Source organism: Oncorhynchus keta, chromosome 34, assembly GCF_023373465.1.
Source record: "Oncorhynchus keta strain PuntledgeMale-10-30-2019 chromosome 34, Oket_V2, whole genome shotgun sequence".
Taxonomy (NCBI): domain Eukaryota; kingdom Metazoa; phylum Chordata; class Actinopteri; order Salmoniformes; family Salmonidae; genus Oncorhynchus; species Oncorhynchus keta.
Genome location: NC_068454.1, coordinates 44623590 through 44638907, shown reverse-complemented (window position 1 = coordinate 44638907; position 15318 = coordinate 44623590). Strand labels below are relative to the sequence as shown.

The 15318-nt window shown below is 43.2% G+C and overlaps 1 protein-coding gene across 4 annotated transcripts in view; it reads left to right on the top strand.

Annotated features, from left to right (window-relative positions):
* The window catches only part of LOC118367192 (leucine-rich repeat flightless-interacting protein 2-like), a 73710-nt gene extending 59738 nt beyond the window's left edge, over positions 1-13972 (top strand). Inside the window, exons 6-14 of one of the 4 annotated variants that reach the window (XM_035750341.2) lie at positions 1303-1395; positions 1592-1684; positions 1964-2056; positions 2203-2350; positions 10546-10595; positions 10910-10979; positions 11210-11289; positions 11394-11498; positions 12326-13972. In XM_035750341.2, the coding sequence (XP_035606234.1) occupies positions 1303-1395; positions 1592-1684; positions 1964-2056; positions 2203-2350; positions 10546-10595; positions 10910-10979; positions 11210-11289; positions 11394-11498; positions 12326-12433 (840 nt within the window). In that variant the 3' untranslated portion in view covers positions 12434-13972. Of the gene's footprint in view, positions 1-1302; positions 1396-1591; positions 1685-1963; positions 2057-2202; positions 2351-3062; positions 10000-10545; positions 10596-10909; positions 11028-11179; positions 11290-11393; positions 11499-12325 lie in introns of those variants that run through there. The other 3 variants (XM_035750339.2, XM_035750340.2, XM_035750338.2) reach the window with 3 other exon arrangements.
* Positions 13973-15318: the final 1346 nt, after the last annotated feature.

Here is a 15318-nt window from a genome sequence, read left to right as displayed (position 1 = left end):
GATTTTCAACGTGGCACCGTCATAGGATAGTAGGACACACAAGCTCACAGAACAGGACTACCTAGCGTGTAAAAAATTCTGTCCTCGGTTGCAACACTCACTACAGAGTTCCAAATTGCCTCTGGAAGCCGCATCAGAACTGTTTGTCGGAAGCTTCATGAAATGGGTTTCCATGTCCGAGCAGCTGGACACAAGCCTAGGATCACCATGCTCAATGCCAAGCGTCGGCTGAAGTGGTGTAAAGCCCGCCGCCATTGGACGCTGGAGCAGTGGAATAGCGTTCTCTGGAGTGATGAATCACACTTCGCCATCTGGCAGCCCGACCGACGATTCTGGATTTGGCGGATGCCAGGAGAACGTTACCTGCCTGAATGCAAAGTTTGGAGGTATAATAGTATAGGGCTGTTTTTCATGGTTCCAGTTAGGCCCCTTTAGTTCCAGGGAAGAGAAATCTTACGCTACAGTATAAAATGGCATTCTAGACGATTCTGTGCTCCCAACTTTCTGGCAACAGTTTGAGGAAGGCCTTTTACTGTTTTAGCATGGCAATGCCCCTGTGCACAAAATGAGGTCCATACAAAAATGGTTTGTTGATATCGGTATGGAAGAACTTGCACAGAGCCCTGAGCTCAACCCCATCGAACACCTTTGGGATGAATTGGAATGCCGACTGCAAGCCAGGCCTAATCCCCAACATCTGTGTCCGACCTCACTAATACTCTTGTGGCTGAAGGGAAGTCGCCTCAGCAATATTCTAACATCTAGTGGAAAGCCTTCACAGAACATTGGCGGCTGTTATAGCAGCAAATTGTCTGTAATAAACACTTTTGTGGGGAAAGAAACAAATTCTGATTGGCTGTGCCTGGCTCCCGAGTGGGTTGGCCGAGCTCCCAAGTGGGTGGGTCTATGCCCTCCCAGGCCCACCCATGTCTTCGCCCCTGCTCAGTCATGGGAAATCCATAGATTAGGGCGTAATTAATTTATTTGACCAATTTCCTTAACTGTAACTCGGCAATCTTTGAAATTGTTCCATGTTGCCTTTTTTATATTTTTGTTCAGTGTATATATTACGCTGTTTGGATTTAGGCGATCCAACAAAAATAAACGCTTAGGTGGCCCGACCAAGGGTTTCTATGGCCGACAAATCCCTAAATTCATAGTGTACAATGCCCTTTATCCAGATTGATTTAATCCACAACTAATGTAGCTAGTGCGATTTTCCTGGATTATAAGGCAGCTGTTTAGGGCCAAAATAATCACTGCATATTGTTAGGCCATTCAAACATCTGTCATCTTTCCCAGGACTTTGAGTGTGAGAAACATGCCTACGGCGTGCTCCAGTTCCAGTTCAACGTGATGAAAGAAACACTAAAACAGAGCGAGGAGTTACTAACGGTGAGTCCTCCGAGGAAAAACCCCAAGCTTGTCAGATCAGCCAAAACTACCTTAACTGCCACCTTTCAGTTTTCTTATTTCTGAATTTCCCCGGTCTCCTTACTTGCATGCTGATCTTCTACTGTTTTCACTCCTCTCCCACACACTCTCCCTCTCTCCTATTTGTTCCATCATCTTCTGCTTTTCTACTGTCCAGGAGATCTGTCAGTTGCGTCTCAAGCAGGACAGCTTTGTTAGGGAAATATCTGACCTGCAGGAAACAGTAGAGTGGAAGGATGAAAAGATTGAGGTATGCCCTGTGAACTCTGATCCATTTACTTTGTTAGTACATTTGGTGTATGCATGTGTAAACCCCCGCACACAATTTTGATATGTGCACCTGTGTTGTGGTCTTAAAATACAATTATTCACTTATGCAGAGAAGTTAACTTTAGCCAAGTCCATGAATACTTGAAACTGTATACTGTACCCTCACTTTCTGTATGCTCACTTTCACTTCCATCACCCATATCACTCCTTTGTTCTTCACCTGCACTTCCTCCTCCCCGCCACTGGGGGCACTGCTCAGGCATTAGAGCAACAAAAGGAGTATTCGGATGCCGTCAAAAATGAGCGAGATGAGCTCAGGGATGAGCTGGTCCAGCTGAAAGATATTCTGAAGGTACTTTGTCATCTCATGGGAGTCGGAGCTCTGAATATGAAAGTGGCCCCTGAAATGGGGTTTATCTATTGCAGTTATGCACCTATATAATTTACTGTTGTGAGACCCAAAAGCCTGTCATCAGTCTGTGTTCATGTCCTACCCAGAAACATGGAATTGTCCTCGGACCTGACCTGACCACCAATAGGGAAAAGGTGGAGATGGTAACTGAAAGGTCAGCTAGTAGAGATCCAGCTTATCAATTGGCTCAGGACTCCAAGACTTCACCCACGGAAGGTGGGAACATCATGCTCGGTAAGCACCATTACGGGACAAATATCGCCATATGTTGTAATCGTCTTTTGCTTACCTCATAGCTTTGCCAAATTATAGCTAACTTAAATCATACCCACACCCAATCTAATGCAAACCTGTATACGTAACATGAGTTTGGTTGACTGACACAATTTTTGGGGGACTTCGGTGACTAACTTTTAAGCTTTCACTACTGATTCTCCTCCCAACCCATTGAAACCCCTACACCTGATTTAATTTGAATTAATCCATCTGAACCATGATTTAAAGCACATGGCGTAAACACCCTTGTTTTGGTGCCATGTGTATCCTACATAGTGGTTTCATATTGAGATGGTCATATGGCTGTCTGATTTGTGGAAGTGAGCGTGACTCCAAAGCAAAATAACATCACAGCAGACATTTCTAAGTTTAAAAGATTTGCAGCTTGCCAAAGTTTGAGGTACCAAGGTGTGTCTGACGTACTCCTCTGCTTTGACAATTAATCTACGTTCAAGAACTTTGTTTTTGTGATCTCCTCCTATTCTTCTTCCCTTTCTTTCTTTTCCTTTTTGGTTAGGTTATGGCCAAATTCTTTCAAATTCTGCTTTGCGCTAATTGGCCCAGCTTCAACTGACAGATCTTGATCATCAGAAAAATTACAATTCTTGAAACACCAGACTACAGTGTTTGGCCTATATCACCCTTATGTTCTCCCCTCATGATCTCTTAGGCAGAGCTCAGGATATGGAATTGAGAAGTAGAGGAGATAAGATGGTGGATCCAGGAAGGTCCAGGCAGCAAGTGGAAACGCATGAGGCGGTTCAAGAGAACCATCTGACCTCGCCCACTCCCTGTAGCCTCGCTGGTGTTTCTGAAACCGAAACTTCTATGGAGGCTCGTCCATGCTCGCCCAAATTGGGGGATGAGGTTGAGATTGAATGCAGTAATGTCAACAAAGACTCTGACAATGGCATACTGGTAGTAGAGGTCAAGCATGGACTGGTTTGCGATTCTGAGGTAATTGTTCCTGAGGAAGAGCTTACAGAAGAGGGGGAGGGATACAAACCAGCAGGCATGGAGGGGACAGTGCAAGGGAAAGTAGAGGCCACAAACAAATGGGAAATGGGAATAAAAGATTACAAGGCATATTATATGGAGGCCAAAGTCACCAAGAGTAGTGATCACACAAAAGAGCCTACCTCAGAATATGGTGCATTAGCTGAACAAGATAATATAGCATTGAGGAAAGAGGTTGTGAAAAGTATAGACTCATGTCCTCACCCTAGGGAAACCATTGAGGACACCATACAAAATGGCACACCGATTAGCCCAGGGACTGACCATGATACTAGTAAGAGCGCAATAAAATCAGAATGTAAGCCTCAACCTAAGCTTCAGAAAACAAAGGCAGAAGCGTTATCAGAGACAACTGACACTCAGCCACAGGCCCAAGGAGGCAAGAAGAAGAAGAAGAAGAAGAAAGGCAAGAAGGGGGAGAGTCAAGGTGATGAAAAGCAGGAAGACTATAAGAAGAGCACAACAGAAAAGGGTGTAGTCTCCATGAAAAATAGCACACAGATTCCCCAAAGGACAAACCTTGATACTACTAAGAGCCCAGTCGAATCAAAGGCTGAAGTGTTGCCAGAGGCCACTGATATGCAGCCACAGGCCCAAGGAGGCAAAAAGAGGAAGAAAGGCAAGAAGGGAGAGACACAAGGTGATGAAAACCAGGGAGACTATAACAAGAGGAGCAAAACAGAAAAGGATGTGGACTCAGTCTCAACAGATAAGGAGCCATTAGTGGAGGAAGTTATCACAATAGAGACACAGGAGCTTCTAGAGGAAGGGACCGGTAGTTCACCAAATCGAGAACTCCAAAGCACGAAAGAAAAAGCACAAACCATAGCTGAGGAAGGGAACCTGAAGGAAGAAGAACAACAACAACTAGCAGAGGGCCGAGTAGAGGTTAAGAGTGAGGAGCCTCCCATTGAAACCCCAGAAGTAGCTCTGACGGACCAAGCCAAGAGTGAGGAAGTTGTCAAAAAGGACAACCCAAAACCTTCCATGGAATCAAAGAAATCAGAAGGCGAGATATCAGTATTATGCCATGAGTGCGACATTGGTATCGTGGATCCTGTTAACCAGCAATATATAACCAATTGTGTAACCAGTGCTGATAACCCTAAAGAGAAATTAGAATCCACAACAAATACTGGTACCCAAAAAGACGAGTCGGTGTACACAACCAACCCTGATAACTTTGTAGACTGCCTGAACTCTTCAGCTGACCCAAAATGTCCATTGGACTTGAAAGAGTCCACTGCTGAGAATTCAAACAATGTCAAAGAAGATGCAATCAAGGTCTCAGTTGATGAGACTCAAACAATCCAAGACACAAAGGCTGAGGGAATGAACTTTCACAGTCGCATATTTCTAAGAACGGCGCTCGAGAAGAGCATGGTACCTGAAGACCTTATCGCCAATGATTGTGTCATTACTCACCCAGAGCATGTTACTGAAAATGCCATAAAATACCTGAAAGTGGCAGGTCAGGATGAACAAAATGGGAGCCCAGATGAGTGTAAAAATGCACTTGAACATAAAGACATTTCCATAGCATTGCCAGCAAGTGTAGATAAATGCAAAAATGTATCCGGCGAGAACTGTGGCACATCGCTCGACAGCAACTGCCCTGCTGCTGAGACCGTAAGACAGTCTCAACAATTGATGGATCTACCTGGTTGTCCAGTCGCTGACGAGCACTTAGATGACAACAACGAGCCAGTTACACTTGATGAAGAAAAGGCATCAAATGGAGGGATCTCCACAGAGACCGAGCTGAATGATACAGAAACACGACTACAGGACCCTGTAAAAGAAACTCTGGAGACAATTGACTCTTTTAGGGAACAGGGATACATAGAAAGCAAACCATGCACTATGGTGGCCGACGCAGAAGAGCAAGACGATCCCATTGAGGCCAAGCTGGAGGGTAACAAGGTACCTGGACCCAGTGAGCAGGGGAATGATGAGGGGGACGATGATATTGATGAGGGTCAATCGTTTGACTTTAACGACCTAGATTCAGTGGTTTCTGCAAATGTGTTTCCAGTAACATCCCAAGAGGTCAGCCAGGAGGTAAGAATGATGGAAGGCAACAAAATGGAGGTAGAGCCAGGTAGAGAGAAGGTAATCAAGGAAGAGGAAGACTGGGACAAGTCAACAGGAAAACCGCAGGGCACAGTAGAGGGAGTTAGCACAATAGTGGCAAAGCAGCCACTTGAACGGGGGTCAGATAGTGCACCAGAATAGCTCCGAAGCCCTGAAGAAAAAGCACAAACCAGAGTTGCAGGCCAGAATGCCAATGAAGAACAACAACTAATCACTTATTTGTGTAATATACGAACAGAAAGACATTGCAGAGGGAGTGTGTGTGTCTGAACAACAATGTGTAGGGGAGAGGCTGCAGAATGCAACAGCGGTAGGGGCTTTGCCAGTAGAGGAGGAAAATCCCATATGGGTCAAAGTAGGGTAGAAGAGCGCATAGTCAAAGCAATCTAGGTCAGGCTCGAAAAAGGGCAGTAAGAAAGGAAAAGGCAAGGGGAAAGAGGAGGACTAACGAATGATCTAGTTTTTTAGGTCTGCCCTCAATAGAAACTGCAAATATTTATGAGTTGCAAGATGACATGGCGTTATACCCTGGGTCGTTCTGGACAGAATGAGCTTATGTTTATTGTGAAGCACATTTGCCAGGGCACACGCACCTTAATTCAGTCATGACTCCTTTCTACGTGCACCAAAGTTTCTCTGAATTGCCTTGTGAAAGCCTAACACTGTGAAATTGTATTTTATAACTTAGCCTGTGTGATGGCGGAGATGAAGTGTTGTGTTCCAAATGAAACAACTACAAGTGTACTTACTCTAGTTCCTCAACGGCACAGCTAGGAGAACTCCAAAAAGTACCTTTTGTAGTTGAAAACTCGTCTTTGTGTCATAAAAGTGCATTGGAAATTGCTTAGGAACCGTGCACACTTTGGAGAGGTGTATGGCCACTTCAAATTACATTTTATTAGTCACATACACATGGTTAACAGATGTTAATGCGAGTAACGAAATGCTTGTGCTTCTAGTTCCGACCATGCAGTAATATCTAACCATTTCGAAACTCCGAGACAATGGAGACACCAGTTAGTCCTCTCACTCAAACCCTTGTCATTTTTTAGTCTTATGTTGCACCTACCCCACATTCTCCAGGAATAGTCTTATGTTACTGAATTTGTTAACGAATGCGGCAAAAAGTACAGTAAAATGCACATAAAATCAGTGTAATGTTAGGATTCAGTATTGTCAGGTGAACAGTTGTGTACTCACCTTTTGGTCTAATAATTGTCCTATCTCAACTGTTCCTTTTCAATTGCTACCATGGTTATGCATATGATTTCTTCTGTAAGAAACGTTTCATTTATCCCTATCCATATAGGACAATTCCCACGAGTGTAAAGGGTTACACAATTATTATGTTTTTAGGTGAAATGCTGTGCAGAATCATCTATAATTGTCTTGAGATGTTCTATATTATCTTGAATAGATTTTAATGTGCATGACATCCTGTAGATCAACATGGGTAAAATGACATTGAGTAGACAATATTGCAGCGGATTATATATTTATTTTGTTATTTCTTTAAACTATGCTTATGTCCCTTTATATTGTACAATGTGTTTTCCTATGTGAAATTAGTGTTTTCCAGGTGGGTTTTTTTTTGCTTAAGTGCTTTGGGAAGTTGGTCATAAAATGGGATGGGTAATCTTACCATGCAGACTTTTTCCCCAAATAAGCAGTAACTCAACTGATTCAACTAAGAAAGCTAGTTGTAGTAGTTAAGTTGAATCCATCAGGTGTGTTACTGCTTGCCTGGAACACATTGGCCCTGGCAGGGTACATCTCCCATACTCTCCTATAAGCACCTATATAATGTAATAATATTGATTCGAATTTTTTTTTTGAATGACTCATTTCTTCTTTTTTCATCTATTCAAGGGACGGTGTGACATCAATGCATGATAAAGCATCTATATATTGTGTAATTACCACGAGAAACAAATGCTGTAGCAATTAATTGCACATCATTTATTGTAATACCTTTCATCTTCACAATGTCAAAATGTTACCCAGAACTAAAAAATATATTTACTAGCTTTGGTGGTATGGTTAGGAAAAAGCGTTTGATGAAGAAAAGAAACAAACAGATGCGATTGTCTCAAGTCTCTCATGCCATTAAATAATTGGCTGAAAAATCCTCCTTGATACAAGTCAAGTCCATGTAGGCTATGTCAGGTGAAATCCAAGCCCTGGGCTATTACTGTATGTGCAAACTGTAAAAATGCATTCTGTTTAGTATAGTATTCGGAAAGTATTCAGACCCCTTTATTTTTCCCACATTTTGTTATGTTACAACCTTATTCTAAAAATTGATTGTTTTTTTTCCCCTCATACAATACAATACCCCATAATGACAAAGCAAAAATATATTTTTCAGAAATGTATTAAAATAAAAAAATTGAGTATTCAGACCCTTTATTCAGTACTTTGTTGGAAGTACCTTTGGCAGCGATTACAGCCTTGAGTCTTCTTGGGTATGACGCTACAAGCTTAGCACACCTGTATTTGGGGAGTTTTTCCCATTCTTCTCTGCAGATCCTCTCAAGCTCTGTCAGGTTGGATGGGGGAGCGTTGTGTCATGGAAATTCTAATCAATAATGAGGAGAGACCAATCAGGATATTACTTTATTCAATACGTAACACAGATGAATTATTGCAATAATGAAGCATGTCGACGACCCACCCGTAGGTTATTCGTTGAGAGCCCAACGAGCAGATTTGATCCACAGCATTTTATAGCAAAGTACATCCTCCTGAATGTTCATGACAAACAACAGATGTATGGAATAGGTCACAAGGTTAGGATCTGTATGAACGATACTAATAATTTACAGCAGGCAGTATCTGCTGTAAAGACTGTTCTCATTGTGTAGAAACCCATACCCAAGCCATCTCTCCATGGTACCTTCCAGTCAAACCGTAGTCATCTCCCTCACATGAATGGAATATGGCCTAAGGCATTGTAAATCTACTGGAAGCATTTAGCCCCAGAGGCCCAATTTTAGAAGACCACGCACAGATGAGTGTTCCAAAAACCCCATTCTACTCCATAAAACAACCATTTGATGCAATAACAGCATTATAACAATCTTGTAATTTCGCTATCACAGTCGCCGCACGGATATTTTCTGGTCTCTCCAGAGATGTTCAAGTCCGGGCTCTGGCTGGGTCACTCAAGGACATTCAGAGACTTGTCCTGAAGCCACGCCTACATTGTCTTGGCTGTGTGCTTGGGGTTGTTGTCCTGTTGGATGGTGAACATTCACCCCAGTTTGAGGTCCTGAGAGGTCTGGAGCATGTTCTCAAAGTATGTCTTTGTACTTTGCTCCGTTCATCTTTCCCTCGATCCTGACTATTCTCCCAGTCTCTGCCGCTGAAAAACATCCCCACCGCCTGATGCTGCCACCACCATGCTTAACTGTATGGATGGTGCCAGGTTTCCTCCAGACGTGGTGCTTGGCATTCAGGCCAAAGAGTTCAATCTTGGTTTCCAGAGAATCTTGTTTCTCATGGTCTATTAGTCTTTACGTGCCTTTTGGCAACTCCAAGCGGGCTGTCATGTGCCTTTTTTTACTGAGGAATGACTTCCGTCTGGCCACTCCACCGTAAAGGCCTGATTGGTGGAGTGCTGCAGAGATGGGAGTACCTTCCAGAAGGACAACCATCTCCACAGAGGAACTCTGACAAGCTCCAGTCTGCCCATCGGGTGCTTTGCTACCTCCCTGACCAAGGCCCTTCTCCCCCGATTGCTCAGTTTGGCCAGGCGGCCAGCTCTAGGAAGGGTCTTGGTGATTCCAAACTTCTTCCGGTTAAGAATGATGGAGATCACGGTGTTCTTGGGAACCTTCAATGCTGCAGACATTTTTTGGTACCCTTCCCCAGATCTGTGCCTTTACACAATTCTATTTTGGAGCTCTATGGACAATTCCTTCAACCTCATGGCTTGGTTTTTGCTCTGACATGCGCTGTCAACTGTGGGACCTTTATATAGACCGGTGTTTGCCTTTCCAAATAATGTGAAATCAATTGAATTTGCCACAGGTGGACTCCAAACCAAGTTGTGGTAACATTTCACGGATGATCAATCGAAACAGGATGCACCAGAGCTCAATCTCGATTCTCATAGCGAAGGGTCTGAATACTTATGTAAATAAGGTATTACTGTTATTTTTCATTCATTTGCAAACATTTCTAAACCTGTTTTCGCTTTGTCGTTATGGGGTATTGATGGTCGATTTGATGAGGGCAACATTTTTTAAAATCCATTTCAGAATAAGGCTGTAGCATAACAAAATGTGGAGAAAGTCGAGGGGTCAGAAACGTTCCGAAGGCACTGTATGCCATGTGTGCTGAATTCATATAATGATATGACTGCTAGACAAGTTGTACACAGTGTAAGAATATTAATCCTTTGTTAATCTCTGGTCTAAATGTTTCTTCATGTGCACTTTTTGTAAGGAAATACCTTGACCCTTTTCCTTAATGAATAAAGTAAGTCATTACCAGCTTTGAGAAAGGAACTGTAGTTCTTATGCATTATAGTATAATATGTAGTGGTGTCTGCCTGTCATTGACGCACAAGCAAATCTCTTATGTTTGTCTTCCCTCATCCATTCGCTGTTTAGCATAAAAATGCCCTAGAGGTTGAGTGTCCTCTCCACAGTTTCTGCATGCTAACCATAGCCCCACCCCTCACATATCCTCTCCCAATGGACACCTGCTCCATTGCATGCATCAAGGGACTCTAAACTCCTCCCACTCTGACTCAGCCCCTCCCTGTCCATGTACTTGGCTCCTCCCACCCCTGGTATGTCAACATTGGTTTTACAAGTTATTGTTCTTGCATGAACCTAATGCAATTATGTGTAATAAATGGGTTATAGATGCTTACTCATAAAGTTGTACCGATAATTGTGAGAAGTTCTGTGAGACTTTTAATGTGTATTTAATGTGAGACTGATCCTGTACTGTAAGCAGTTGTCCAACATTTTCTGTAATACTGAAGTGAAGCAGATGAGCTCTAAATCTCGATCTGCCTGTGTTTCATTCAGAGATCCGCCTGAGAAAGCTGGTTGACGAGCGGGAGAACTTGATAGGACAGGTGAGGAAGGACATCTATACATAGTCTGTCTGGGTCACTTGTTACGTTAGCTGAACTTCCCAACTGAATTGGCTACATTGGTGTTGCTGCTATTTCTTGTTTTTATAGGGCTGCAACTTTTATGAATCTGTAGGACCTAAAATGAACTTGCTGCAGCTAAATTGTGTAGAGATGAACTAACGTTAAATCATGCTTGGTTGAAATGATAGTGCATGGGTGACTGGACTAAATTGAAGTCATTGTACAATGTGAAGTCACTCACTTGCATACAGACAGATGTTTTAACTATGTTCTGAATGTGGTCCTCCCTATAGGTGAAGAAACTGAAGGCCCAAGTAGAGCAAAAGAAACTGAGGAACGGGACTGAGGGCTCTAGCCCAGAGGGTGAGGTTCTGGAGAACGGCACAGACCCCCACATACAAGACCTGCAGAGTAAGAGCCACAGCTCCAATGCAGGCTTTTTGGTTCCTTGGCATCTGACACACACCTGAAATGTTGTGACCTATGAAATGAATAACTCGAGACATAAATGAATGTTAGTCCTAACAATGCGATTTTCATAGTATTCATATGCTGCACATCAGATCTTGTCCCCCCCACACACACATTTGCAGGAGATGCCAGCAGGCAACTTAGTGACCTGAAGTTCAAACTTGTCAAATCAGAGCAGGAGGTGACCGCTTTGGAACAGAATGTAAGTGTACTGCCATTAACCTGGTTGATTGCAGAGCGATAATCATCACAGATAGTTACTATTAATTTGACTCGTTATTGGCTGAGATTCTCACCAATCTGCAGGTTACCAGGCTCGAGGGTCAGGTGACCCGCTACAAGGGTGCGTCAGAGAATGCAGAGAAAGTGGAAGACGAGTTGAAGGCTGAGAAACGCAAGCTGCAGAGAGAGGTATGGCCCCCAGCTGTCAGTCATGTGGCTTGAATCAAGCTGCTATGCAGAGACCAGATGTCAGGGGCCTACAATCGTCAGAACATTGCTTCTGATGTAACAGATGTTAATTGTACTCTCCTTGCGTTGTGTTTAGTTCAAAGAAGTTACCCCAGCCAGTGGTCCCAGTTGAGCATTTTTTATTACCTGTGATTAAATAGGAAACAGCACGTTAGTTGTGCAGGGCTTAATGATGTTTATGGCTGTCGATGGTAAAATATGTAGCATGACAACTGTGTTAGCAGTGAGCTTATGTGACCATTACATCAGTGCATGCTAGCTAACACACTCTTATACCAAAGCACATCCCAGAAAGCCCCTTAATCCCTGACAGGTACCATATACCCACACATCTATAATCCAGGATTGTACAGCAAACTGGTACACATTGTAAAATATAAAAATAGAATACAGTATTCAGAACGTGACTTACCCCTTGCATCACGTTTTCATACTGGGGAGACCTGACAATCGCGATCTCTCCCTATCTGCAAGGGGGGCAACAACACGCCTTATTGTCATCGGAATTGAACCAACCAATAAGAGCGCTTGAACATTTAAATACGCATTTCTTTAGAGGCAAGCGGAAACATAACCAACCCTGTTACACACACTTGGTAGACGGTGAAGTAAGGGAATTGGGCTGTAAGGTACATTTATTGTATTTATTTTAATACAAAAACATTGGAGCAGTATGTTACTAATTCATTGTTGATCTTGAATAATAGCGTCTCCGATTTAAAGTTAATGATTGATCTTTGTGCCTTCTGTTCCTTCCTCGATGGCAGTTGCGGTCAACGCTGGATAAGATTGACGAACTTGAGTCGAACAACAGCCACCTCTCCAAGCGGCTGGACAAGATGAAGGCCAATCGCACCACAGCACCGACTCCCTAACGATGACCTGCCAGCATAATTACGACCCTATCCTGTCTGTCCACCAATGGCTGTCCACATATGACGGAGTGTCCGACCTTGCATTGAGCTCTCCTCTCCATCTGCCTCGCAACCTTATGAAAAGAACCTTGAGAAATTTGAGATATCCTAATCGCTGAAGTGCACAACACACAAAAATGCGCGATGTGCCATTTTCTTCATGTCTTTGTTTTTTCCAATGATGAGAATTCTTCATAGGCATATGTGCCTGTCTGCCTCACTTCCTCTACCAGGGGGTGGCGCTGCTCTGCACCAGAGAATTATAGGAAATGTGGCGCTACAGGGGGGCGCCTTGGGACTGGAGGGGGTTCTTTGGACCGCACTGGCTGCTTGGGCTACATGGCGCTCCTATCCACCCCACATCCCCAGTGTACAGACTAATACTGAATGTCCCTCTGTCCTGAACCACCCGCCTCCTCACTCAACCCCCTATGTCCACATTTACTAAACCGAGAGGACATGGCCTAAACTGGGTGAACATGGTGTGCTGTGTATATGAGAGCATTTATTGTGTGCACGTGTATGATTTTTTTTTATCCTGCTCTTATACCCTGCATTTCTTTCATCTGTGTCCTAAAGCCAAAGTATGAGCACATTTTACCGTGGTTGGGTGTGTATGTTTGTTACCTGTTGTGTCTCAAGTCCAAGGGCTTGTGTAGGCTAAAGGCCATGGAAGGTTGTGTGTGCATCCCACCTTCCCAGGCTACACAGTCTCTATTACCACAATCAATATAATAATTGTCACACAGAATGTTTTTACATGCCGATGTGATTTCAACCATTTTTCTAACTCGGATTCATTTATTTATTTTTTGACAGTTTTGTCTTTGAATGTACCCAGATCATGTTCATTAGGCACCAAACAATAAATTGTAAAACTGGGAGGGACCACCTGAAATTTTCCAATAAAATACACATTTTCTGTTGCAATCCTTTTGCTACAGTTCCCTAATGAACAGGACACAGTTGTTAGGTCCTTAACAGCTTGACTAAACTAATTAACCAATCTACTACAGCCACAGCTTTGAGTTAGGCTCAGGGCAGCCAATTACATGAAGTCTGCGTATCCCCCCCTCCAATCTGGTAGAGCCCCATTGAAGTTTGTCTCAGGGAAGACCTCAATTGCATACTCCTTGCGCCCTATCTCCTCAAAACACATTTGATGAGAAAGCCAGAGGTCCCTCCCCTCCGGCCTCTTCCAACGGGTTTTAAGGAGGCTAGGAGTATGCAATTGAGATTCTCCCTCAGTTTCGAGCAATAAAGTCACTGGTTGGCCTGCCACCTCACATACTCTTGCTTGTTGAGACATGCTAGTGCTGATTATGCTTATGGTGATTAAAAAGACTACATAAAATGGGGAAGGGAACATTGGTAGGAGACCCCCTCAAACAAACACTCTCTAGGGAGATGCTGCTTCACCGTTTACAAAGCTTTAAAATGTTTTTAAGGAGACTTAAGGAATTGTAATATTTGTGCAATAAAATGTCCAACCATGCTGTACCGGCAGCTGAGAGTCTAAATAATTGACCTCCAACAGATGAGTGATTGCTGTGCCTTCACAAACTCCAGGAACCGTCCCAGGCCTGGAGACGAACACCGTTACATTTCATACGTTTTTTTTTTTCTTATAGTTTGGTGGTTTAAAGAATATCACTTTTCCACTTTGTTATACTTCAAGCAAGTTCAGCCAAGACTAGCTCGCAGGAAATCGGCGAACTAACTAGCTGGTAACATTAGCTGAGATATGGAAGATTTTTGACACTCCCCCAGAAGTAACGGTACTGAGGTTCGGAAGAATTAGTCTTTAGTACAGGTGTCCAAATAACCCCTTTGAAACCCCCCAACCTGAAGAGACTACAAACACCCCAGCCCATCACCAATGAAGCCATATTTAAAGGCAATCCAGGGTTTAAACAATACATTTGACGAACTAGCTATTCCGCTGAATGGCTTTGATGAGAGGATAAATAAAAAATAACCTCTTGATTGCAAACATTTACAAACCTACAGAGTTTAATGCAGGAGGCATTAAGGATATCTCCACTGATGTGAAAATGTTGAAAAAAATTAAGTTGCCCTGACAAAAGAAAACGAGGAGCTGCACACAGCCAGTGCTGAACAGGGCCGATACAAGCGCTGATCGGGGCTGAGACTGAAAAGGCTACCTGAAACTGATGGTGAGAATATCAACGGGATTGTCATTATTGGGAAGTTTGTTCCATATCCCCCTGCTACACTGTACATTGCGGTAAATGTTGCACACCGTCTCGGATACAAGAGAAAGGAGAAGAACAGACACGGGTCATCACGATGTTAGCGTTGAGGAACGTGAGAGACGAGTTGCGAAGCTGGCGCTTATCTGCAGGGAGAAGGGCATTCGCTTTGCAGAAGATTTGAGCAAGCGACAGGGATGCCCATGCAAACTATTTTAGTTGTCTTACTTTTATAAAATGTGATTAGCTAATATCATAATCCATTTTGGTACACTTATGTTTTAGATTCATTTATAAGAAATTACACGTAGGTGTAAGCACTAGTACTTTTCATTTGCCCAGGCTAGTCTATTGTTCAGTCCACGTGAGCCTTGTGCAGTAGTTGTGTAAAGTCCTTTGCATTTCCAAGGCTAGTTATTGTTCAGTCCATGTCAGCCTGGTGTCGTAGTTGTGTAAAGTCCTTTGCAATGCCCAGGCTAGGTATTCTGTCCACGTGAGCCTAGTGCTGTAGTTAAAGTGTAAAGCATTTTGACTAAGTTTTATGTTCTTATTCCTGTAAGAGATTAAAGCTAAGCACTATATTAATGGTTATATGAAAGGTACTCATGGTATACAGTTGAAGTCAGATGTTTA